The 23,403-nt window shown below is 42.9% G+C and overlaps 2 protein-coding genes across 3 annotated transcripts in view; both read right to left on the bottom strand.

Moving 5' to 3' along the window:
* The window catches only part of LOC141144737 (uncharacterized), a 397,412-nt gene that overhangs the window by 203,558 nt on the left and 170,451 nt on the right, over positions 1–23,403 (bottom strand). Inside the window, exon 5 of the mRNA XM_073630709.1 lies at positions 2,335–2,391. Coding sequence (XP_073486810.1) covers positions 2,335–2,391 — 57 coding nt within the window. The remainder of the gene's footprint in view (positions 1–2,334; positions 2,392–23,403) is intronic.
* Positions 7,981–12,701, bottom strand: LOC141144736 (E3 SUMO-protein ligase ZBED1-like). 2 transcript variants are annotated; one of them, XM_073630706.1, is made up of 3 exons: positions 12,467–12,701; positions 12,290–12,348; positions 7,981–10,817 (listed from the first exon to the last, which is right to left on the bottom strand). In XM_073630706.1, exon 3 carries the CDS (start codon positions 10,390–10,392, stop codon positions 8,500–8,502), a length of 1,893 nt encoding a protein of 630 aa, XP_073486807.1. In that variant the 5' UTR covers positions 10,393–10,817; positions 12,290–12,348; positions 12,467–12,701; the 3' UTR covers positions 7,981–8,499. The 2 variants fall into 2 exon arrangements, with proteins under 2 accessions (XP_073486807.1, XP_073486808.1); XM_073630707.1 differs by having other exon boundaries at positions 12,290–12,701.

Below are 23,403 nucleotides of genomic sequence, written 5' to 3'. Positions count from 1 at the left end.
AGCGCCTGTAAAGTGCCAGTAAAACGGCTCCCCTCCAGTCTCAGTGTGATATCCCGAGTGCTTTCACACTGAGGCGATGCGCTGGCAGGATGTAAAAAAAAAGTCCTGCAAGCGGCATCTTTGGAGCGGTGTATACCGCTGCTCCACCACTCCTGCGCATTAAAATGAATGCGCACCGCTGCCGAAGCATCTGCATAACGTTTTGGCAGCAGCACTTCAGGGGCGCATTTAACCCCTTCCTCGGCCGCTAGCTGGGTTATAAGCGCCCCGCTAACAGCCGAATAGCGCCGCTAAAATGACGGTAAAGCGCCGCTAAAACTAACAGCGTTTTACCGTCAACGCATGCCCGCTCCAGTGTGAAAGCAGCCTTAAGTAATAAGTGATACAGAAAATTTTTTACATTTAAACATTTATTGAACAAAACAAACCTCCAATCAGTTCACTTGTATGTAGAATTTAGATTAAAAAAAAACTATATCTTAAATATTAAATACACAAAAACAGGTAATCAAAACTTTTGGACGAAAAAAAAAAAATGGGCTAACTTTACTGTTTTATTTTTTTTTTAATTAGTGTATTTTTAAAAAAAAAATTGCGTTTGAAAGACCGCTGCGCAAATACCGTGTGACATAAAATATTGCAACAACCGCTATTTTATTCCCTAGGGTCTCTGCTAAAAAAATATATATAATGTTTGGGGGTTCTAAGTGATTTTCTAGCAGAAAATACAGGATTTTTACTTGTAAGCAACAAATGTCAAAAAAGATTTAGTCTTTAAATGGTTAAACTGAAAACTTCTCCACGGAGTTCAGTCTATTGATAAAAAGAACCCGAAGAGATACAAATGTATCTTCTTATCAGATTTGGCAGGCTGCCCAGAGGAGGAGAGAAAACAAACTTCAAACATCTTGCAATTGACTTCTATTACAGAAGTCATTTGCAAGTCCCGCTGAAGTTATAATCGGCTTTTTTATCAGCACAATCGGCCGATGCCGATTAAGTAAAAAAAGCCAAATATCGGCCGATATATCGGCCGGCCGATATATCGGTCGACCTCTAATAAAAACACTCAACCCAAGTGGACAGAAGGTCCAAGTGAAAAGTGTTGACATGTATGTATGAAGACATACCAAGATAGGTGTGTAGGCTAGTGCTCAAAGTGAAGACAAGTGAGTGAAGTGATGTGGTAAATTAGTTACCTTAGAAAACAATGAAGCCCAGTGAATGTGTGTTGATAGCAAGGATAGCCTACAGCCAATGTGCAAGGTGAGTGTTCCCAGTTTTATCTAGCTGACCCAACCAGCGGCACGCTGGCATGACATGAGGAAGGGATGTCTGGATCAAGGCGGCTGCCGCCGCTCACTTGAGGCCAGACGATACACCCCCAATTGGTCAGCCAAGATGATGTAGCTCGTCCCGGCATACCAACGCTGTCAGGCATCGGATGTATGGGGCGGGTGCTTGGTGCCGATGCGTTAAGGAAATGACCGCCCACATCCCCGCACCCAGACTGAGTGACCAATGGGGGAATGGGAAAGGCACCTGAGAGTATTGCAGCTCCCGGAAATGCAGGCAAAAGGCAGCACTGGAGTCCCTCGATGCACACCACAAAACATGCTGCAATACAGGAGTCCTCTCATGCATACTTCATTTAAAGTCCCAACCTTTTTTCCAACAGGGATGGAGGTTGCATGATAGGCTCATAGTTGGTTTGTGACTCCCTTTGGATTGTTGTAATCTAACCCACCATGGTATATACCTGTTGGCACTGTGTCCTTTCATACCTGGGCATACCTGGTTTATAGTTCAGATTTATACTCTATTTACTCTATTGCAGCATGTTGTAAACATTATTGCCAGTGGCAAAGCTATTTGTTACAGCGGAGCTGAGCCGGGCCAAGTGTCAAAGAGAAGTATATGAATCCATCTTGCAGAGAATTCACAAAAATGCCTGCTATCACACCACAACCTAACTAGGCCTCAAAGTATATAATTTCCTCTACATCACCTACTAGAAAACTGAGCTATACTGTACATGGGCTTTTCAAGCAATTTTGAAGCTTTTTCAATGTCTCATAAAGACAACGAAAACATGTCAAACACATCATAAATGCTTGTTTTAGGAGCATTGCTTTGTTGTTAATACAGTAATCAACCCACATATGAATGAGCCCTTACATGGTCATTTATCAAGCATACTTGAATCTTTTTCAATGCTTTATAAACACAATGAAAACACATCATAAATGCTATAAGACTGTAATATGAGCATTGCTTAGTTCTTCATAATCTAAACATGTGAATGAGTCCTTAAGTGGACTTATGAACACATACCTGTGTTGAAGTCTCATAAATTTTATTTGTATTGGTTGCCACTCCAGATTCGAGAACCTATCAACAGAAACAAGTGCAATAGTGCATTAGTAATACAAATCCATCAAAATGAAACTTAAATGTTGGTTGATACAGTTGCATAAATATTGACCAGTGAAAGGACAGTTTGTCAGCTGCAGGATTAGGCCAAAATGCAGGGGTGTAGTATAAACTTCACAGATGCAACCATATAAAAACGACCAGCCAAATGCAGACACGGAGTAATGACCGATTTTCTCAGTCATTAGCAGTTGTTGACAGAGGAGTGGACCATCTACCTGGAGGTGTTCAAGGATGTTTCTCGACAATGGGGCAGACCAGATGTGGATCTGTTAGTGTCCAAGCCCGATGCAAAGCTGACAGGTTCCGCTTTGCATGAAAAGCGAACAGACGCAAAAGTGTAAATACCCGTATTTATCGGCGTATAACACGCACATTCATTTTAAGAGGGAAGTTTCAGAAAAAAAACTAAAATTTTAAATAAGGAACTTTGAAGCAAAATAAGGGTCAGTGCCCATCTGCAGCCTCACCATTGCCATCAATGCAGCCTGATCAATGCCCATCTGCAGCCTCACAAGTGCCACATCAATGCCACAGCCTCACCATTGCCATCAGTGCAGCCTGATCGATGCCCATCTGCAGCCTAGAGGGGACAGGGAGGGGGTGGGACGAACGCAGACAGATTACATACAGTGAGAATCTCCTATGATAGACAGAACAGTGGTCCAATGACGGCCCAGGAGACGGGACTTCCTATTACAGAGGCCACCAAGTAAACAGGAGTTTCTCACTATATGTAATCTGACGGCACTCGCCCTACCCCCCTCCCTGTCCCCTCCGAGGCAGCTAAAATTGAAGTATTGGCGTATAACACGCACACGCCATTTGCACCCAATTTTCATGGTGAAAAAGTGAGTGTTATACGCCAATAAATACAGTATCTAAATTTCTCTAAAAATCTGAAGTTTTAATTTTTCCCTTACAGCTTTAAGAATTTGTAAAGACCCCTCAAACCATATATTTTCTGAAAGCACATGACCTGTAGAATAAAAAGAATGGGCTACTGATTTTTTTTAAAGGCCCTGCAATATTTGCGCAAATGTTTATCAAAACAATATATTAAAAAAAATACACTAAAACCATTATTAGCAGATAAACACAGCTAATTTTACAAAATCCCTGCTAAATCCCTACTAAATATAAAAGCTCAACCTGTATGGAGTTAATAAATATTTGTACATTTTAAAATTGCGCCTTTTTGCAAAATGGTGAAACCAGGGCTTTTTTTCTCTGAGAATAGGTGCAGGAATTCCCCCCTGTCTGAGTCACCCCTCGTCTCTGCCCCCTACCCACCGTCCCTTGATTCCACCCCTTACCCACCTACCAGTACTGCCCCTTTTAGAGAATACAGTATCATTTTGTGGTGCTAAATCATTTGTATGGAACATGTTAATGGTAAAAAGAAAAGCAGTAAAATACACCCCCTGCAGCCAGCAACAATAGAATCCCAGCAATAGATCCCCACACAACAATAGGGGAGTCTATTGTGTGGGGATCTATTGCTGGGATTCTATTGTTGCTGGCTGCAGCAACAATGGACTCCACCCCAACAACAATAGATTCCCTGCAGCAACAGTGAACCACCCACAACAAAATATCACACCCAGTAACAAAATATCCACCCAAGCAACATTAGACGCCCCCCAGCAGCAACAACAGATCTCCCACCAGCCAGCATCAATGGATCCTCCAGCAGCCAGTAAAAATAGACCTCTCCTTCAACAGTAGATCCCTTCCAGCAACATAAGACCCCCCCCAGCAACAATAGATTCCCCATCAGCAACAATAGACGCTCACACAAAATCAGATGCCCACCAGTGACAATAGATCCCCCAGCAGCCAATATCAATAGACCCTCCAGCACACCCCACACCCCATGCTATTACATACATTTAGCGCTGGAGTTGCTGGAACTGCGTTCCCCCATGTTCCCGCTGAAAAAAAGCCCTGGGTGAAACTCTAACGTACCCAAAAATGTCTCTAAAAACTTTGGAGGTTTTAATTTTTCACTTACAGCTTTCAGAGACTGTAAAAGACCATATATTTTCTGAAAGTACATGACCAGTAGAATATTTGACGTAACGCGTGGGAGGAGTTAGTGACAAGCACTGCTGTTACGAGATCTGACACAGCAGCAGCGGCTTTTGGAGGAGCTGCACTCGTAGCGGCTGACTGTTTTCTCTTTCCATGCCTGAATACAAACTGGGATATGTTAGTGTACCGGATTTTGTATTACTCCTGGCTGCAATTTTTACTTGATCTCTGCGCAATGATCTATTATGTCTCCCTTTCTTACATGATCCCATCTGTGTAAAACTCATCACCTATCCCTATCTATAACCAGTGACACTCTGGCATCCTTCAACAGTGCTGACTGATGATTAGTGACATTTACAAGTTAGTTCTATACCGTCACGATGTGTGTATTAATGACTGTGCATTTTAATGGATGATGATTGCTCCTTGCAGAGACTATCTTATCTGGGAATTTTTTGCTATGTAAATAGGCCATATCCTTTTCTGTTTTTTAGTGGCTATTTAATCATTTAATTATTAATTATCTACATAATCTTTATCCACCAAAGACCAATTGGTATTGTTCACTTAGGAGCTAATTGTTTGATACTGATACACTTATTACAATAGTGTGTTTTGTGATATCTTTATTATTATTTTTACACAAGGTATTATTGATTAGCACTCATCAATATATGTTTATATTAATTTCTTATAAGGTGCCTGATTCACTTTTGATTGCAGCTTAATCCCTTCTTTTATCCTTGTTTTTTTCACCCCATCACCTGAGTATTTATACATTTTATACACATCCTATTTTTATTTTAATACTTTTTTCAAGCACTTTGACACACTTTTACTCACATAGTTTTTATCCATTTCAGCGCTTGAGTATTTTACTTCACATATTTATTTTGTTCAGCAGTGTCTGTTGAACAGTTCTGATATAAGCTCATGGTCACAGAGAAAACTAAGGGTTACAGAATCCTACACCCAAAGACTGACAAAGTGACAATAAGTCATATTTTGATGAGAGCCCATCACCAGAAACACCGATCCCTGAAAGCTGTGACGTGAATATGCCAAGCAAACCAGAAGAAAAAGGTCGACCAAAGCGAACCTGTGCAGGAGTCAGAACAAAAGGTGGAACTCACAGTGCCTAAATCAAGTTCCCCACCAGATCCTACTGAACTACCTAAAGTCAGAAGATCCACTCGGACTACAAAGGAGATACCACCCCGCAAGCTGTCATACACTGTCAAAACACACACCATACTTGAACCAACATCCTGGGAAGACATAGAAAAACTACCAAAACGTGAAGCCAATAGAGAAAGGCAGCAGAAGAAGAAGTTTGTTTATCTTATATAGGTAGCGCCATATTACTCTTAATTTTATTTTTATTCACACTCTAGTCTCCTTTTGGGGACCTAGCAGGGTAGGCTGCACACCTATTGCCCTTTAGACCTAAGCACGGACTTTTCATCTTATTTTAGAAGAATTAAAGTCACTTCAAAAAATAAAATCTGGACACTCACAGAGCTCCCTCCTAATCGCAAAACTATAGGAAGTAAGTGGACTTTCGAAGTAAAGTCAGACGCAGAAGGGAATATCCACGAATACAAAGCCAGATTATTTGCCAAGGGTTATCCCCAGAAATTCGGTGAAGATTACGATAAAACATTAGTTGCGGTCGTAAAACACTCCACCATCAGAGCGCTTCTTAGTGTTGCAGCCGGAAAGTGCATGAAAGTGAAACACCTAGATGCTAAAACTGCTTTCCTCTATGAAGACATTAAGGAAGACCTCTACAGGGAGCAACCACCAGGGTTTGAGCAAAGAGATAACCTTGTGTGTAAACATCAGAAGACCATCTACGGTCTTAAGCAATCTGCAAGAATGTGGAATGAGAAAGTGAACGAAGTACATACTAGAGATGGATTTTTAAGTAAAGCAGACCCCTGTCTCTACTCCAGGAATCAAAACCACAGATGAATATACATCCTTATCTATGTTGATGACATTACAACCTGTTTTGAACAAGAAGGGGATTACAATTAGATAGTTCACAAGCTGAAAAAAACATTGAAATCAAACAGCTAGGGAACATTAGCTACCATTTGGGAAACCAAATAGAGAGGGAAGAAAATGGAAGTCACCTTCTCACCCAAACTCAGAAAATCTCTGTAATCTTGGAACAATTCCATGTGCAAGATGCAAAGGAAGTTTAAACTCCTATGGAACCAGGCTATTAAAAGAGCAATGAAGCATAAAACTTGCTACCCAACAATGACATTTATCGCAGAGCAATCAGCTGCTATATATGTTGCCACTGTGACAAGATCAAACATAGCCGCAGCAATGGGCACACTATGCAGGGAAGTCTCAGCTCCCTGTCAGTGTGACTGGAACGCAGTAAAAAGAGTGATGCAGAACCTTAGAAGGAGCAATTCAGATGCAGTTACGGTTACCAACAACATCAAATACAAAACTGGTCGGATATGTGGATGCTAATTGGGCCAGGGACTGCACAGACCGCAAATCCACAAGTGGATTCATCTTCCAGTATGGGGAAGAAACCATAGGTTGGTCTAGTCGAAAGCAGGTAACCATCGCTCTACCTTCAACTGAAGTAGAGTACATTGCAACAGCACACGCGTGTCAAAAAGTGATATGGATTTGTCACCTTTTTGTGGACATTGTGGTAGACATGTCAAAACCAATTCCCAATCTTAAAGACAACCAGGGATGTATAAATTATAAAAAAGAAAACAATTGTGTTTAGAGAACAAAATAAGCAGCCAACACGTCACTAAACATACTGTGCAAAATGGAAATAAAAAACAAAGTGTGGCGCTAAGTGAACCTGAAAAGGTGAGGTAAGCAATGCAAAATTGAATGTGAACAAAACCAAAAAACATAAAAGTCCAAACTGAGTAAAAAACAGCTATTGAAGGTCGATTAACCACTTGCCAACCAACCGCCACAGTTTTACTGCAGCAGAATGGCACGGCTGGGCAAAAAGACGTTAGGTAACGTCGCTTCGCCTGGTAGCCACTAGGCGCGCGCGCCCCAGCTGCTCGCCCCCGGAACCGATGCGAGTGCCTGGCGGTCACGATCACCGCCGGGCTCCCGCAATCGCTGCTGACACACCGAGAACCGGGATCTGTGTGTGTAAACACAGTTTCAGGTTCTCTGAGGGGAGAAGAGATAGATCCTCTGTCATCTCCCCTACACAGTCCCCTCCCCCCTTCAGTTAGAACACAAACTAGGGAACACAACCCCTTGATCGCCCCCTAGTGTTAACCCCTTCCCTGCCAGTGAAATTTTTACAGTAGTCAGTGCATTTTTATAGCACTGATTGCTGTATAAATGCCAATGGTCCCAAAAATGTGTCAAAAGTGTCCGATGTGTCCGCCATAATGTCACAGTCCCGATAAAAATTGCAGATCGCCGCCATTACTAGTAAAAAAAATAAATTAATAAAAATGCCATAAAACTATCCCCTATTTTGTAGACGCTATAACTTTTGTGCAAACTAATCAATATACGCTTATTGTGATTTTTTTAACCAAAAATGAAAACGATGTTCAAACCATACATGTGAGGTATCGCCGTGATCATTAGAGCGATAGCAATAATTCTAGCCCTAGACCTCCTCTGTCACTCAAAACATGCAACCTGTAACATTTTTTAAACATCGCTTATGGAGATTTTTAAGGGTAAAAGTTTGTCGCCATTCCACGAGCGGGCGCAAATTTGAAGCGTGACATGTTGGGTATTAGAGCTGCACGATTCTGGGAAAAATGAGAATTTACGATTCTTTTGCTTGGAATAAAGATCACGATTCTCTCACGATTCTCAAAAAAATAATTTTATTTTAAAGATTTACAACTTCTGCACATTAGATTATCAAACCAAATGGCAATAAATAGCCATACTCTTGCTTCAAACAAATTTAAAGTAATGAAAAACAATGTAATGTGAAATAAAGAAAATACATTACAAAAAACATTCAGGTATAATTTCAGTAGATAAACAGATTTACACTTAAAGATTCTTAGCTAGAAACACAAGCCTATCCACATTTTGTGGCTTCAGTGCAGAACGGCGACAAGTGACAATGTTGCCCCCTGTGCTAAAAACCCTTTCAGAAGGGGAACTGGTTGCAGGAATGCAAAGGTATTTTCTGGCCAGTGCAGACAATCTCGGATACTGCTCCTTATGAGCCTTCCACCAGCCTAATGGATCATCTTCACTGTCAGTGTTGCCGAAGAACAGATAAGAGTGTAGCTCCAAGGACAAGCTTTCGGATTGTTGTTGCTGTGAGCCTGAGGCTGGATCTGGTGCCCCTTCACTTTGTGCTGCTTTGAAAAAGCTACCTAAGGTCTTTCGAGTCTTCTTTGCACTTGCAGGACCACTGCTACTACTAGTAAATGTAGGGGGGCTTTCCTTAACTGTTGTTAGCTTTGACATCTCATCTTTTAGTCTGTTCTGGACAGCAGTTTTGTTATCCTCATTGACGTAAGTCATCTTAAACCTGGGATCGAGGGTTGTGGCTATGTCAAGAAGGTCTTGTGTTTTTTGGTCCTGATATTTTTCCTCCAGATACCCCATGATCTTTGATTTCATTGTGCAAATAAGATCAGAGTCCTCTTCCTTAACAGCCAAAACAGAAGACTGAAATAGGTGGAGAGCAGGTTTCACAGAAGAGACACTGACATACTGCTCTCCTGAAAGAGCATCTGTGAAGTCTGCCAGTGGGGTGAGAGTCTTGTCCACAGCCTCCAAGACCTCTAGGTCTTGCCATGTTGGCAAGAGGTGCCTAGCCTTGCGGTCAGAAGAGAGGACATGGGTAATGGCAGCTTGCTGCTCAAGTATCCTCCTCACCATAGCCTGCCTAGATCCCCACCTTGTTGGGCACTCTGTCTTGAGCTTGTGGTCTGGTAAACAGAGTTGTTTTTGTGCCTCAGAAAGCTCCCTCTTCCTCCTCCAACTGTAGCTGAAACACCCGACAAGCTTTTTGCACAAACCCATTGCACGCTCAATTCGTGGGTCCTTCATTGCATTCTCTATTGCGAGATGAAGCCTATGGCCTAAACACTGCAGTCGTGTCCAGTGATTTATGGATATGGCCTTTACAATGTTGCTTCCGTTGTCTGTAGTGATGCACACAAGATTTTTCTCCTCCAATTTCCAGTTTATGAGAGCATCCTTTAATCCCTGTGCCAAAGCTTCACCAGTGTGGTCCTCAGGGAAAAAAACAGTTTGTAGGCACCGACTGTTCATCTGAAAATCATCATTAATGAAATGGATCGTTAAGCTCATATATGGTTCCATTGCTCTGCTGGACCATAAATCTGAAGTTGCTGCAAAATTTAGTACATCTCGCAATTCTGTTTCAACTGTTTCACGACATTTGACATACAGAGCAGGGATTGCAACATGTGAAAAATAATTACGAGAGGGCACTTGATAGCGCTTATCAAGGGTTTGAATGAGTTTTTTAAAGCCCACTTTTTCAACAGTGGTCACCGGAGCCATGTCTTTAGCCAGGTGAAATGTGATTGCTTCTGTTATTTCTTTGCGCCTGAGAGAGGTTGTTGGGTACGGTGTTGCATTAAATAATGTTACTTTAATTGACGTTTGTTTTGTCTGGTTGCAGGTACTTTGTGATTGAGCGGTTTTGTTTTTCTGTAACGTCTCATACTGTTGTATGTGATTACGTTTCAAGTGATTAGACAGATTGGTGGTGTTACCCTTTGGTGCACAAACAATGGCTAAACATTGCTTGCAGTAGATGGTTTGCTGAGTTTCATCATCTGGTCCGAAATAAGCCCACACTTCAGAATAAGCTCCTCTTTTTGGAACAAAAACATCTGGGTTTTTATCAGACTCACTTGCGTATTCTTGCTCTGCCTCTGCGGCCTCTGCTTCACTCATTATTCTACTCTGTTTAGTTTGTTTCTAACTTCTCGACTGTAACTTCTGCTGTTCTGATGTAGATAACATAAGCACATCTGGCTCACGCTATAACCGATGTGACTTTGTCAAGGAGTGTTTGTGTTGCGTTTTATCTCGATCGTCAACAGACGAGACGTATGCTTGTCAGTTCTCTCCTGTGACTAAGTGTCCTTGAAAAGATATGTCTGAACTTCAATTAGAAAATCTAACAAAAACAACCACCAGGCACTGCAGGCAGGCAACAGTGATTGTGCTGATACAGAAGATGAGACCCCAGCTGGGCTAAAGAGTCCTGTGTGACTGTATATTCTCCAATCGCTAAGGTGCTGCTGCAGCTGTCTTTTTCTCTTAATATTCAACTGGGTGTGGTGGACTGGTCTGGACACATGTTGTTGTATGTACACCTATAGAGAAAACAAAACGAGAGCGCACACTGTCATCCGCCTTTTAAAAACACTTGCAGCTAATGCACTCACTGACATTTAAAAGGCAACGAATCAAACAGTTTTGTTTTTTTTTTTTGTTTTTTTTTTTAAGTCACTCAATAAACCTGGACTAGGTAACAACACAGTTAACCCCTGCCCTTGATCGCCCCCTAGTACTCTTTCCCCTGTTTTGTAGACGCTATAACTTTTGCGCAAACCAATCAAGATACGCTTATTGCAATTTTTATTACCAAAAATATGTAGAAGAATATCGGCCTAAACTGAGGAAAAAAATGTAGCTTTTTTTAAAAAAAAATTATAGCAAAAAGTAAAAAATATTGTTTTTGGCAAAATTGTTTTTATTTTTTGCACTATAAAAAAAAAAAACGCAGAGATGATCAAATAACACCAAAAGAAAGTTCTATTTGTGGGAAAAAAAGGATGTCAATTTTGTTTGGGTACAACCATCGCACAACTGAACAACTGTCAGTTAAAGCGACGCAGTGCCGTATCGCAAAACATGGCCTGGTCATGGAGCAGCCAAATCTTCCGGGGCTGAAGTGGTTAATTAGGGGCAGACCTGTACTAGTACTTTATTTCACTTTGAAAAAATAGACCTGAAACAGGTGTATCACAGTATGCTTAGATAATGTGGCCCAAGCAACTTTTGATGTTTTCCTGCAACCTTATAATGGTGCAGGAAGTTTTATTATTTGCCCACATTATGTGTACTCAGATTATCTTGGATAATTACAATGTCAGCATTGACTACAGTTACCGTATTTATCGGCGTATAACACGCACCCCAATTTAGGAGGGAATTTTAAGGAAAAAATTACTTTTAGGAGGGAAGTTGAAGGGAAAAAAAAAACTTACATTTAAATGCCCTTCATTGCAGCCATGTCAGTGCAGCCTTCCCCAGTGCAGCCTTCCCCAGTGCAGCCTTCCCCAGTGCAGCCTTGGATCCCCTGTACTTGCTTCCAGGGCTTCAAAATCGCCGACCGCGATTTGAAAATGGCGCCGCCGGCGCTGAAGTACACAGAGCCGGTCCTCGGCTCTTTCCGGCGACTCTCGTTCAATTTCGGCTCCACTCGTAGTCCCGAGCGGAGCTATCCGAGTAGGTTCGGATAGCTCCGCTCAGGACTACGAGTGGAGCCGAAAGTAAACGAGAGCCGCCAGAAAGAGCCGAGGACCGGCTCTGTGTACTTCGGCGCCGGCGGCGCCATTTTCAAATCGCGGTTGGGGATTTTGAAACTTTGACAGCTCGGGATCGCAGGGGATCGGCGTATAACACACACCTGCGACTTTCCCCTGATTTTAAGGGGAAGAAAGTGCGTGTTATACGCCGATAAATACGGTATTTAAAATTGCAGGGAGAGAGGAAAACAGTATGATCAAGAATTGTAGTTTTGTTACCCAGAGAAAAAACTAAATTAAAATGGCACCATTACCTTGGGTTAAAACGTGTGACTCAGACAATGTAGCCCAGTCTCTTCAAATGGCTATAAACCTGCAGAACAAACAAACCATGCACAGACATGAAGTGATAGCTGGGTCAATAATGATTCTATTGTTCTGTAAATGACTAGAACGAGAAGTACTTTTAAAGAATGAGATCAAGTTTGTACCTGGTATATGGCAAGGCGATTGAAGCAGCTGAAACTGAAAAGTTTCTCATAGGCAGACTGCGCGCAGCCAGTCACTGCAGTCAGTGTTTGCCGGCGCTCTCGAGTAAGTGTGGTTCCGCCCACGCACAGGCGCACTCTCTTCTGCTCTGCTGACTGACGTCAGTTCCGATATCGGCGACATCAGCGCCATATGCGTTCCACGCTGGTTCCCGGCTGCTTCTCCTCCGATCAGCCTGTTCAGGCTATATTAAAAAAATCGAGATAATCCAGACTGTAGATCGCGCAGGGGGGTGAATCGAAATCGCGATTCTATGTACGATTAATCGTGCAGCTCTATTGGGTATCAATTTACTCGGCGGGACATTATCTTTCACAGTACAAAAAAAAAAATGGTCTAAAAAATGGTCTAACTTTAATGTTGTCTTATATAATTTAAAAAAGTATTTTTCCAAAAAAAGTGTGCTTGTAAAACCGCTGCGCAAATATGGTGCGACAAAGTATTGCAACAACCGCCATTTTATTCTCTGGGGTGTTAGGGGAAAAAATATACACAGTATCTCACAAAAGTGAGTACACCCCTCAAATTTTTGTAAATATTTTATAATATCTTTTCATGTGACAACACTGAAGAAATTACACTTTGTTACAATATAAAATAGTGAGTGTACAGCTTGTATAACAGTGTAAATTTGCTGTCCTCTTAAAATAACTCAACGCACGGCCATTAATGCCTAAACCTCTGGCAACAAAAGTGAGTACACCCCTACACCCCCATTATTTTCCAGCACTGCCTTAACCTTCTTGGACATGGAGTTCACCAGAGCTTCACAGGTTGCCACTGGAATCCCTTTCCACCCCTCCATGACGACATCACAGAGCTGGTGGATGTTAGAGACCTTGCATTCCTCCACCTACCGTTTAAGGATGTCCCACAGATGCTCAATAGGGTTTAGGTCTGGAGACATGCCTGGCCAGTCCATCACCTTTACCCTCAGCTTCCTTAGCAAGACAGTGGTCATCTTGGAGGTATGTTTGGGGGTCATTATCATGTTGGAATACTGTCCTGCGGCCCAATCTCTGAAGGGAGGGGGATCATGCTCTGCTTCAGTATGTCACAGTACATATTGGTCATGGTTCATGGTTCCCTCAATGAACTGTAGCTACCAGTGCCAGCAGCACCCATGCAGCCCCAGACCATGACACTCCCATCACCATGCTTGACTGTAGTCAAGACGAACTTGTCTTTGTACTTCTCACCTGGATGCCGCCACCCAGGTGTTGTCACATGAAAAGATATAATAAAATATTTATAAAAATGTGAGGGGTGTACTCACTTTTGTGAGATACTGTATATATAAAGTTTGGGGGTTATAAGTAATTTTCTAGCAAAAAAAAAAAAAAAACAGTTTTTAACTTGTAAACACCAAATCTCAGAAAGAGGCTCGGTCATTAACCACTAGCCGACCGCGTCACGTAGATTTCCTGCAGCACACGGGCTCGGCTGCGTGAAATCCCGTACCTGTACAGGGAGCGCTCTCGCCGCCAGGGGGCACAAACCATCGGATTCGACTCAGAACCGATCAATCTTCAAATCCTCCCCTGCCTGTGTAAGTGTAAACACAGGCAGGGGGAGTGATGTCATCTCTCCTCATGGAATCCTTTTTTCATTCCAGAGAGAGGAGAGAGAACATCTTACCGTGAGTTGCACCAACACTACACTAACACCAGTACACATAGGTACACTTCTCACCCCCTGATCACCCCCCCCAGTTAACCCCTTCACCCCCTGTCTCTGTGTCACCCAGTGCAGTTGTCAGATTTTTCACTGATCACTTTACTAGTGTCATTTGTGACACTAATTAGTGTTAGGGCAATTAGTGGTATGCCCAGGTAGCTTTAGGGTAGCCCCGTAACCCACCTAATAAAGGTTTAACCTCTTGATCACCCCCCGTCACCAGTGATCACTGTATTAGTGTTACGGTGATGCTGGTTAGCTAGTTTTTTTTTTTTTGCGTCAGGGTACCCGCAGTATATTACCTAAATGAAGGTATAACCCCCTGATCACCCGGCGTCAGGTTTTAGTGTCAGTCAGGGTCTGCGTCGCCCCAGGCAGCATCAGATTAGTGCCAGTAACGCTAACACTCATGCATGCACCATACACCTCCCTTTAGTAGTATAGTGTCTGAACGGATCAATATCTGATCAGATCAATACTAGCATCCCCATCAGTTTAGGGTTCCAAAAATGCAGTGTTAGCGGGATCAGCCCAGATACCTGCTAGCACTTGCGTTTAGCCCCTCCACCCAGCCCACCCAAGTGCAGTATCAATCAATCACTGTCACTTACAAAACACTAAACACATAACTGCATCATTCGCAGAGTCAGGCCTGATCCCGGCGAACTCTAACAGTTTTTTTGGTAGCGTTTGAAACACTTGCTGACAGTCAGGAGCTCTTTTTCCTGTGAGTCTCACTAATGTACCAGTAAATTTAGAGACCAAAATGTCAAATCAAAAGTACACTAGTGAAGAGGCCTACACATTTCTGAGCATGACAGATAGTGAAGAGGAAGTCACCCATCTGTCAGATTCAGGCTCAGAATACTATCACAGACAGCAGCGGCACCCTGACAGATAGCTCTGACGATGGAGTTGTGGTCCCCGCCAAGGTGAGGCGTACCCGACCCCGTTCTTCTGCTGTTGTTGAGGTGCAAGAACCACAGGGCTTTAGTATGGAGCAGAGAGCCAGTACTAGTGCCGCTCATCCTTCTGGTGACCTGGCAAGTACCAGCTGCCTAGTACATCCTGGTCGTGGTCAAACCAGCACTACAGTATCACTTAGTGACGTGGTGAGTCCCACAAGTACAGTTCAAGCTGGTGAGGTGGCTAGCAAAACTAGTGTCCCGCAGCCACCAAGACAAAGACAGGCCCGTTGAGCCCATAGTGCCCTTCCTGCTGCATTTGCCAATCTGAATAGGGAGCCCACCACTTCTGCAGCACCCGTACTTCCTCCATTCACTGGCCAACCCGGAATTCAGATGTTAACAGTTGATTTTACGTCACTTGTTTTTTATTCTCTGTTTTTCATGGACGATCTCTATAGCTCTATTGTGGCTCAAAGCAATTTGTATGCTGATCAATTTATCGCCGCTAATCCCCAGTTGATCCTTGCCAGAGATTGGAAACCTATTACGGTTTCCAAATTTAAAGACCTTCCTGGGCCTATCCCTACTCATGGGCATTACTAAAAAGTTTGAGTTACGGTCATATTGGTCCACTGACCCAATTCATCATATGCCGTGTTTTCTGCTTTCATGACCAGGACACGATACGAGCAGATCTTGCGGTTCATGCATTTCAATGACAATGAACTCTGTCGTCCTCGGGGTGACCCTGAATACGATCGGCTCTACAAAATTTGGCCCCTCGTAAACCACTTCAACCAACAGTTTGCAGCTTTGTTTACTCCCAATCAAGTTGTCTGCGTTGATGAGTGCCCGATTAAGTTTTCTGGCCGCTTGTCATTCAAACAGTATCTTCCCAGCAAGCGTGCCAGATATGGGGTCAAGATGTATAAGCTCTGTGACAGGGCAACAGGCTATACATAAAGTTTTATGGTTTACGAGAAAAGAGATAGTTACATAGAGCCGGAGAACTGCCCAGACTACATAGGGAGCGCTGGCAAGATTGTGCGGGACTTGGTGTCACCCTTATTTGGAAAGGGGTACCACTTGTATGTGGACAATTATTACACGAGCGTGCCACCTTTTAGTCACTTGTTTGATCATGGAATTGGCGCATGAGGCACCATGCGATCTAATCGACAGGTCTTACCCCAGCAGCTTGTCTATTCCCATCTTATGCTGGGGGATAGAGCCTGCTTGAAGTGTAATAATTTGCTCGCTGTGAAGTGGAGGGATAATAAGAATGTTTTCATTCTGTCCTCCCTTCACGCAGACACAACGGTCCAAATTCCTACGGCGACTGGTGTTGTGGTAAAACCCCTCTGTGTCCATGAATATAACCTTAATATGGGAGGGGTGGACCTCAACGACCAATTGTTGGTGCCGTACCTAATAGCCCGTAAGGCCCGACGCTGGTACAAAAAAGTGTCTGTATATTTATTCCAATTGGCTCTGCTGAACGTTTTGTGCTATACAAAGCTTCAGGACGAACTGGATCCTTCCTGAACCACTTGCCTACCAGGCACTTACACCTCCTTCCTGCCCAAGCCATTTTTCAGCTTTCAGTGCTGTCTCACTTTGAATGACAATTGCGCAGTCATGCTACCCAAACACATTTTTAAAAATTTTCTTCACACAAATAGAGCTTTCTTTCGGTGGTATTTAATCACTGCTGGGTTTTTTATTTTTAACAAAAAAAAAAAAAAAAAGGACCAAACATTTTGAATAAAAAAAAAAAAAGTTTTTTTTTACTTTTTTTCTGTCAGTAAATTTTGTTTTGTATTAAGTAATTTTTCGCCTTCACTGATGTGCACTGCTGGGCATTGATAGTCTGAACTGGTGGGCATTGGGTGTCACTTATGGGCACTGATGAGGTGGAACTAATATGCCACACTGATAGGTGGCACTGATAGGCGGTACTGATGGGCGACACTGATGGGCATTGATCAACAGCAGTGATGGGCAGCACTGACTGGCGGCACCGATTGCTCCACTGGTGGGCACTGTATGGTGACACTTTTTTACTATACTGTAATCAGGGCACTGATTATCAGTGCTCTGATTACATTCCTACATGTCCCCCTGCGTTGAGATGCCGCTGATCGGCTCTCCTCGGCACACACTCTGTCAGTGTGAGGCAAGGAGCGCCGATTACCGGCACTTCCTTTGTTTACACGTGACCGGCTGTGATTGGACACAGCCGATCACATGGTTAAAGCGGACGTGGCTCTTCACAGAGATCGCCACGCTGCACGCCCCCCTCGGGTGTATGAGAGCGGCTGTTCTGGGACGCCATCATATGACGGCATCCCAGAACGAGAGCCGCCCCGCCGTCATTTGACGGTGGGCGGGCAGCAACCAGTTAAATTCCAGGAAGAGGACCAGCTGGTATGTTGCTGGTTTTTGAGTGGTTATACCAGAATGATGCCTGCAGGTTTAGGGATCATCTTGGTATCATTCTTTTCAGCCAGCGGTCAGCTTTCATGTAAAAGCAATCCTAGCGGCTAATTAGCCTCTAGACTGCTTTTACAAGCAGTGGGAGGGAACGCCCGACCCCACTGTCTTCCATGGTTTTCTCGGGGTCTCCTGTCCCAAAAGGGAACACGAGAAAGCAGCCAGTGGTTCAGCCCACTGACCATAGAGCTGATCGGAGACCAGAACGGCTCCAATTATCTCTATGGCCTAAGAAACCGGAAGCTACGAGCATTTCTTGACTTAGGTTTCGTTGGATTTAAACAGCGCCATTGGGAAATTGGGAAAGGATTTTATCACACCAATCTTGGCGTGGTCATATGCTTTGAGAGCAGGGGAGAGATCTAGGGTCTAATAGACCCCAATTTTTTTCAAAAAAGAATACCTGTCACAACCTATTGCTATCATAGGGGATATTTACATTCCATGAGATGACAATAAAAAAAATTAAACAGTTTAAAAATAAAACAAAAGCAAAATAAATAATAATTAAAAAAAAATAAATAAAATAAAGCACCCCCCCAAATGACCCCATTTTGGAAAGTAGCCACCCCAAGGTATTTGCTAAGAGGCAATGACTTTGTTCTACAAATGATATGTAAGGAATATGTGACTGTTGAATTCTGTATAGTGTGAGGAATATGGAAATGGCACATATCTGTCATACAATTAGAACCCTCTGTGCTGTCTTTCATTTTGTGCTGCTTGTTACTAGTATTTGATAGGGAGATTGATATATTTGTGAGTTAGTCAAATGTATTTAAAAATGACTAATGGTGTGCTGTTCCTTTAACCACTTACCCACTGGGCACTTAAACCCCCTTCCTAACCAGACCAATTTTCAGCTTTCGGTGCTCTCACATCTTGAATGACAATTACTCAGTCATGCAACACTGTACCTATATGAAATGTTTGTCCTTTTTTTCACACAAATAGAGCTTTCATTTGGTGGTATTAAATCATCGCTGGGTTTTTTATTTTTTGCGCTATAAAAGAAAAAAGACCGAAAATTCGGTAAAAGAATGCATTTTGCTTTGTTTGTGTTTTAAAATTTTGAAAATTAGTAATTTTTCTTTATATATTTTGGCCAAAATGTATACCGCTACATATCTTTGGTAAAAATAACCCAAATCGGTGTATATGATTTGGTCTTTGTGAAAGTTAGAGTCCACATGCTATGGTACCAATCTCTGAAAATTGATCACACCTGAAGTACTGACGGCCTATCTCATTTCTTGAGACCCTAACAAGCCAGGAAAGTACAAATACCCAAATTACCCCTTTTTGGAAAGTAGACATTCCAAGGTATTTAGTAAGAGGCATAGTGAGTTTTTTTAAGTTGTATTTTTTTCCCACAATTCTTTGAAAAATCAAGATTTTTTTTTCACAAAATTGTTATATTAGCAGGTTATTTCTCACACATAGCATATGCATAGCACAAATTACACCCCAAAACACATTCTACTATTCCTCCTGAGTATGGCAATACCACATGTGTGAGACTTTTACATAGTGTGGCCACAGAGGCCCAACATGCAGGGAGCGCCATCAGGCGTTCTTGGAGCATAAATTTAACAAATAATTTCTTGACTACCTCTTACACTTTTGAAGGCCCTGGAGAACCAGGACAATGGAAACGCCCCAAAAATGACCCCATTTTGGAAAGAAAACAACCTAATGTATAATCTATGAGGCATATCGAGTCTTTTTTTCTACAAGTTTTTGGAAATTGTGTAAATAAAATGCAAACACATTTTATTTTTACACAATGTTTTTAATACATAGCATGTACATACCAAAAATTACACCCCAAAATAAATTCCAACATGCAGGGAGCACCATCAGGTGTTCTAGGGACATAAGTTTCAAATCTAATTTGACTACCTATTACACTTTTGTGAGGCACTGTAGTGGCATGGATAATTGATGTGGCATGGATGAGCATGAATGAGGATGGATGAGCCGTGGATGGGGATGGCTGAGCATGAATGAGTATGGCCGAGTATGGTCGGGTACGGCTGAGTACGGATGGGTACGGCTGAGTATGGCTAATTATGGATGGGGGTGGATGGGATGGCATGGATGAGCATGGATGGATGAGTATTGCTGAGGATGGATGGATAGGTGAGCATGAATGGATGGATGGATATGCTGAGTATGGATGGGTGAGCATGGATGGATGGGTTTGCTGAGTATGGATGGCTGAGGATGGATGAGTATACTGAGTATGGATGGGTGAGCATGGATGGATGGGCATGGATGGATGGATGAGAATGCTGAGTATGGATGGGTGAGCATGGATGGATGAGTATGCCGAGTATGGATGGATGAGTATGCTGAGTATGGATGGATGAGTATGCCGAGTATGGATGAGGATGGATGGAAGAGTATGCCGAGTATGGATGAGGATGGATGGAAGAGTATGCCGAGTATGGATGAGGATGGATGGAAGAGTATGCCGAGTATGGATGAGGATGGATGGAAGAGTATGCCAAGTATGGATGAGGATGGATGGAAGAGTATGCCGAGTATGGATGAGGATGGATGGAAGAGTATGCCGAGTATGGATGGGTGAGCATGGATGGATGAGTATGGATGGGTGAGCATAGATGGATGGATGAGAATGCTGAGCATGGACGGGTGAGCATGGATGGATGATTATGCAGAGTATGGATGGGTATGGTGAGCACGGATGGATGAGTATGCCGAGTATGGATGGATGAGTATGCCGAGTATGGATGGATGAGTATGCCAAGGATGGATGAGTATGCAGAGTATGGATGAGGATGGATGGATGAGTATGCCGAGTATGGATGGGTGAGGATGGATGGATGAGTATGCAGAGTTTGGATGGCTGAGTATGCCGAGTATAGATGGCTGAGTATGCCGAGTATGGATGGGTGAGCATGGATGGATGGATGAGTATGCCGAGGATGGATGGCTATGGAGTATGGATGGGTGAGCATGAATGGATGGATGGATGGATATGCTGAGTATGGATGAGTGAGCATGGATGGATGGATGGCTGAGCATGGATGAGTATACCGAGCATGGATGGATGGATGGATGAGTATGCTGAGTATGGATGGGAATGCTGAGCATGGATGGGCACATATCAGCGCTGTGGGCACTACAATCCAGCCCACAGCGCTGCTGCCACCGATCGCTCTCCTCTCTATTCGCACTGTACCAATAGGTACGGGGAAGGGAGAGAGGAACCGGACGCGATGCCGGTTTGTTTACAAGTGATCGCTCCATCATTTGACGGAGTAATCACCGTTTACCATGATGCGCCGGGTCCTCTGATGTTGTTGGGTGCGCGCCCCAGGGGGCGTGCGAGAGCAGGATTCTGGGAGGACGTCATAGTACGCCCTCCCAGAGTTATCCGACCGCACTGCAGCCGTCATTTGGCTATAGCGCGGTCAGCAAGTGGTTAAAACGTGAACTGATAAACAAAATAAAGTGAATAAAGCAAGGATTTGACCTAAGTGTTCAAACTTAAAGATTGTGTCAGTGTACGAACAAACAATGATCACAAATTATCAAGAAAATATTTGCTGGACGGCTGCATTCTGAAGTAACACCTTTATTGCATAATGTAAAATCCAAACAGCCAATTCTTGGATGAGAGAGGTACAGCAAGGGCAACTAACACGTTTAACACCGTTATAGGTGCTTACTCATAGCTTATGATCACAAATTAGTGATGCAAAATACCAAAAGTGCATTAATCAAACATCAACATACAAAAGAATGCTAATAAAATTGAAAACTCAAGTCCATAAGTGAATCCAAACAATTAATATAAAGTGTGACGAGTGCAAAATATATTCAACTCCGTGACCATCAGTGGTCAGGAAAAACGGCAAAGTGTTCAGTCCACAAGAAAAGAGAGTGGCCTCTTACCAGATATGATGGATCCCTATTACAGAGATCAAGGAAGCTTGTGTCGGAATGATCACAGGTGTGATTTCAAACAGCATGTCTTGATACATTTGCAGGGATGAGCTCCATGTGATCAAAAGATCATATATGAAAAGGGAGAAGCCTCTTAGTGTAAATTAGCCATGCAAGTGTATTCATACTATTTTTTTTTTAATCAATCTGGCTCATTTACACTATGAGGCTTCTCCCTTTTCATATATGATCTTTTGAACACATGGCGCTCATCCCTGCAAGTGTATCATACCTATGATCATTCCGGCACAAGCTTCCTTGATCTCTGTTATAGGGATCCATCATCTCTGGTAAGAGGCCACTCTTTTCTTTTGGATGGGACACTTTGCCATTTTTCTTGAACACTGGTAGTCACAGAGTTGCATATATTTTCCACTCATCACACTTTTCATTCAGTGTTATGGACTTGAGTTTCCAATTTCATTAAACTTTTGTATATTGATATTTGATGAATGCACTTGTGGTATTTTGCACCACTAATTTGTGATCATTGTTTGTTCATACACGGACACAATTTTTAAGTTAGAACACTTAGATCAAATCCTTGCTTTATTCACTTTATTTTGTTTATCATTACATCAGTTCACTAGTTAAAAAGGAACAGTGCACCATTAGTCATTTTTATTTATTTTATCCCTTTCAAGATTTGAGTTGCAGCAGTCCCATACCAGACTAGCGCAGAGATATACATTTACACATTTAGTCAAATGTATTGTTGTAATTGAGAGTCTGTGTCTCTTGTATGACAAGTAAAATGAACCCTCTGTGGGAAAGATTGTATATGACTTTTGTGGTGGGGCTAAGGTCTATGGTGACTGCTGGACTCTATTGTTCAAAGTGTTCTCTCCAGTGTGAGTGTGTGGAAGGAATGATTAATTTATCTCTAACATTTTTGTGAATGTGTATCTCCAGCACCAGGATATTTTAAGTGATATTATAGTTAAGTTTTTTTGTTTTTTTTTAACCACTTCCCGCCCACCGTATGCAAAATGACGGCCGCAAGGTGGTTGTGTTATCCTGACTGGGTGTCATATGACATTCAGCAAGATAAGCCACTCAAGCATGCAGCACGGCGATCAGTATTGTGGTGCGTCTCGCTCTGACACACCTCATCTCAGATCTTGGTAAAGAGCCTATGATGTAGGCTCTTTACCACGTGATCAGCTGTGTCCAATCACAGCAGGTCACATCATGACCAGGAAGTGCCACTTATTGGCTTTTCCTCTATTCACGCTGACAAGGTGCGGGTAGAGGTGAGCCGATCGGCAGCTCTCCTGACGGGGGCTGGGCTGCTAATCAGCGCATTGACTATCAGTACAGATCCATCAACACCTTTGCAGCCATTGCGCTATTTTCTGGGTGTTTGGTGTGCTCCTGCACCTTTAAGAAGGGGTAGGCTCTCCTTCAGCCACCTGCCCTCATTTAACCATCAGAATGCATGTACCTCCACTGTGGGGACACTCATATTTTAGTGTTAGGACCACAGATACCAGGGTGCCGTGAGGAGGCTCTGTGGCTTACGCATGTGTTTGCAAATGCGTGTGGAATAAACCCTGTTTTTAACGCATACTGTTAGACAGGTTAATTCGGTTGTCTGCGAGCTGGTTGGCAAGTAGGCTTGGGTTTTTTCCTGGGCATTCCCCAGGCTTTGTTGTTACCCGTTTTAGCCTTCCAATGCCGCTTACTGCGATAGCCAGCTATAGATGAGGGCAGTGGCAAGTTTTTTGTTATCACGCAGATCCATCAAGGATGCCCACTAGAGCCCACCAGGGATGCCAATCAGTGCCCATCAGTGCCACCTATGAGTGCCCATCAGCATATTAGTG

The sequence above is a fragment of the Aquarana catesbeiana genome, linkage group LG05, assembly GCF_042186555.1.
Source record: "Aquarana catesbeiana isolate 2022-GZ linkage group LG05, ASM4218655v1, whole genome shotgun sequence".
Lineage (NCBI taxonomy): Eukaryota > Metazoa > Chordata > Amphibia > Anura > Ranidae > Aquarana > Aquarana catesbeiana.
The sequence above is the reverse complement of the archived record's forward strand: the minus strand, read 5'-3'. Positions and strand labels throughout refer to the sequence as shown.

Excerpts from the sequence above, each read along its gene's own strand:
- LOC141144736 (XM_073630707.1), bottom strand. The coding sequence starts at position 10,392 with ATGAGTGAAGCAGAGGCCGCAGAGGCAGAGCAAGAATACGCAAGTGAG.